We start from the raw sequence: 1,756 nt of genomic DNA, 5'->3' as shown, positions 1-1,756 counted from the left end.
ATCTTCAAGATTAGAGGAAGATGATGATGATCTTGACCCAAAATTTTGCAAAATCAAAGAGCCTTAGTGTGTGAGGAAGTTTTCTAGAGAGAAGGGAGAGAAAAATAGGGTTTAGAGTGAGAGAGAGATGTGTAAAATGAGTGATACATTCAGACCAAAAAGATATAAAAAACAGAGTTTTGGACTGCTAGTCTGCCACACGTGCAGTGCCCTTCCCCGCATGTGCAGAGTGCCCCTTCCCGCACATGCGGCCTTCATCCCCGCACGTGTGGTGGCCTTCTCCCGCACCTTCTTCCGTACGTGCCTTTTATGCAGTGTGCAGCCTCTATCACCCCTGAATTTCGCACGTACGGCCCAAGGCCCCCGCACGTGCGGCTAGCCAACTAGCCTAGAAAAGTTTTTGGCTCAAACCTCGGGCACTTTGGACCTGACCTCACACTCTCCGGAACAAGCGAAAATCGACACCAAACTAAACAAGAACAAGAACTCTAATCTAGAGACGCAATTCCGGATGTTTCAAGTCCAACGAAGATAAAATGAGAATGGAAGAAGAAGAAAAATAAAGGAGACAAAGACCCGGTCATCACACATGGTCCTTATGAAATTCACACAATTTATCCTATCTTCTTGCATCAGGAGGTCCCATCATCTTGGGCGGCCACTTGAAGAACGGAAGGTGTTGTATTTTCGACAGAATCTTGCTAATTGGCTCTGTTAGCTCCATGTATTTATTGCCTGAGCGCCTTGTGCGCTTGCTATCAACTTGATATTGTTCATTAGCTCGATTTGAACATTGGTTGTTTGATCAGCGCGAGTCACGCCTTTTGTCCCGTTTAGGTTGGTTTCGTCGCTTTAGGCTTCTTGGTGGCACGGATCTAATCGGCTGAACAATTCCCGACGTGGCCGTCTCAATAGCTTTACGTCCAGCTTTGACTCGTAGGGCATCATCCTCCACTTTACAGTACTCTTCGACCTTCTTCATTAATGCCCAAACAGTTTTGGGGGGCCGTCTGGTTAATGAATTGCGGAGGGGGCTGTCAGGTTGCAATCCTATCTTGAAGGCGGTGATGGCCATGGAGTCATTGCAAGAATCATCTACTAGATTGAAGCATTCCCAATAGCGGGACGAGTATTCGCGAAGAGTTTCTTCCGGTTTAGTTTGCATGGCCCAAAGAGAATCGACTTGCTTTGGCTGGACCTCATTAGTGATGAATCTCACCCTGAATGGCTTTTGGAGTTGGTGGAAGCTCTTAATCGATGCCGGCTCCAATTTATAGTACCATCTCACAGCCAGTGGTCCCAGACTGCTTGGAAATAATTGACACATGAGGGCTTCGTCGTCAGCATGAAGCGTCATCGCTTGCTTATAATGACGAATGTGATCAGTGGGGCCCGATTTTCCATCGTATAGGGTGAACGACGGTGCCTTGAACTTTTTGGGTAGCACAACCCTTGCAATTCGTCACACGAATGTGTCATGCTTACCTTTCTCATCTGAATCATCGTTTTTCCCTCGTTTATGCCGTACATGTGGACTTCCTTCAGATGAGCTGGATACATCAATGCGTCTTTTCTTTCTAGGCTCAAGGGATGGTGAGTCGGAATCAATGTCATTATTGCGTTTCTGAAGTTGAAGTCGTCGATCATCCTTCTTTCCCAAAGGTTGAACTCGGTTTTGGCATGTGGCTTGTTGGGATTTCGCCACCTCCAAGGCCAAATCCTGGCGCAGGTGCTCATTCTCGGCCATCATGATCTC

At 47.0% G+C, this 1,756-nt stretch overlaps 1 protein-coding gene across 1 annotated transcript; it reads right to left on the bottom strand.

The window, feature by feature from the left end:
• Nucleotides 1–805: 805 nt before the first annotated feature.
• LOC145823952 (uncharacterized) lies at nucleotides 806–1,357 on the bottom strand. Its single transcript, XM_082923527.1, has one exon. The coding sequence runs from the start codon at nucleotides 1,355–1,357 to the stop codon at nucleotides 806–808; it is 552 nt and encodes a 183-aa protein (XP_082779653.1).
• Nucleotides 1,358–1,756: the final 399 nt, after the last annotated feature.

Source organism: Camellia sinensis, chromosome 4, assembly GCF_055761805.1.
Source record: "Camellia sinensis isolate YWXY chromosome 4, ASM5576180v1, whole genome shotgun sequence".
NCBI classification, from domain to species: domain Eukaryota; kingdom Viridiplantae; phylum Streptophyta; class Magnoliopsida; order Ericales; family Theaceae; genus Camellia; species Camellia sinensis.
This window is presented reverse-complemented; position numbering and strand designations above follow the sequence as displayed.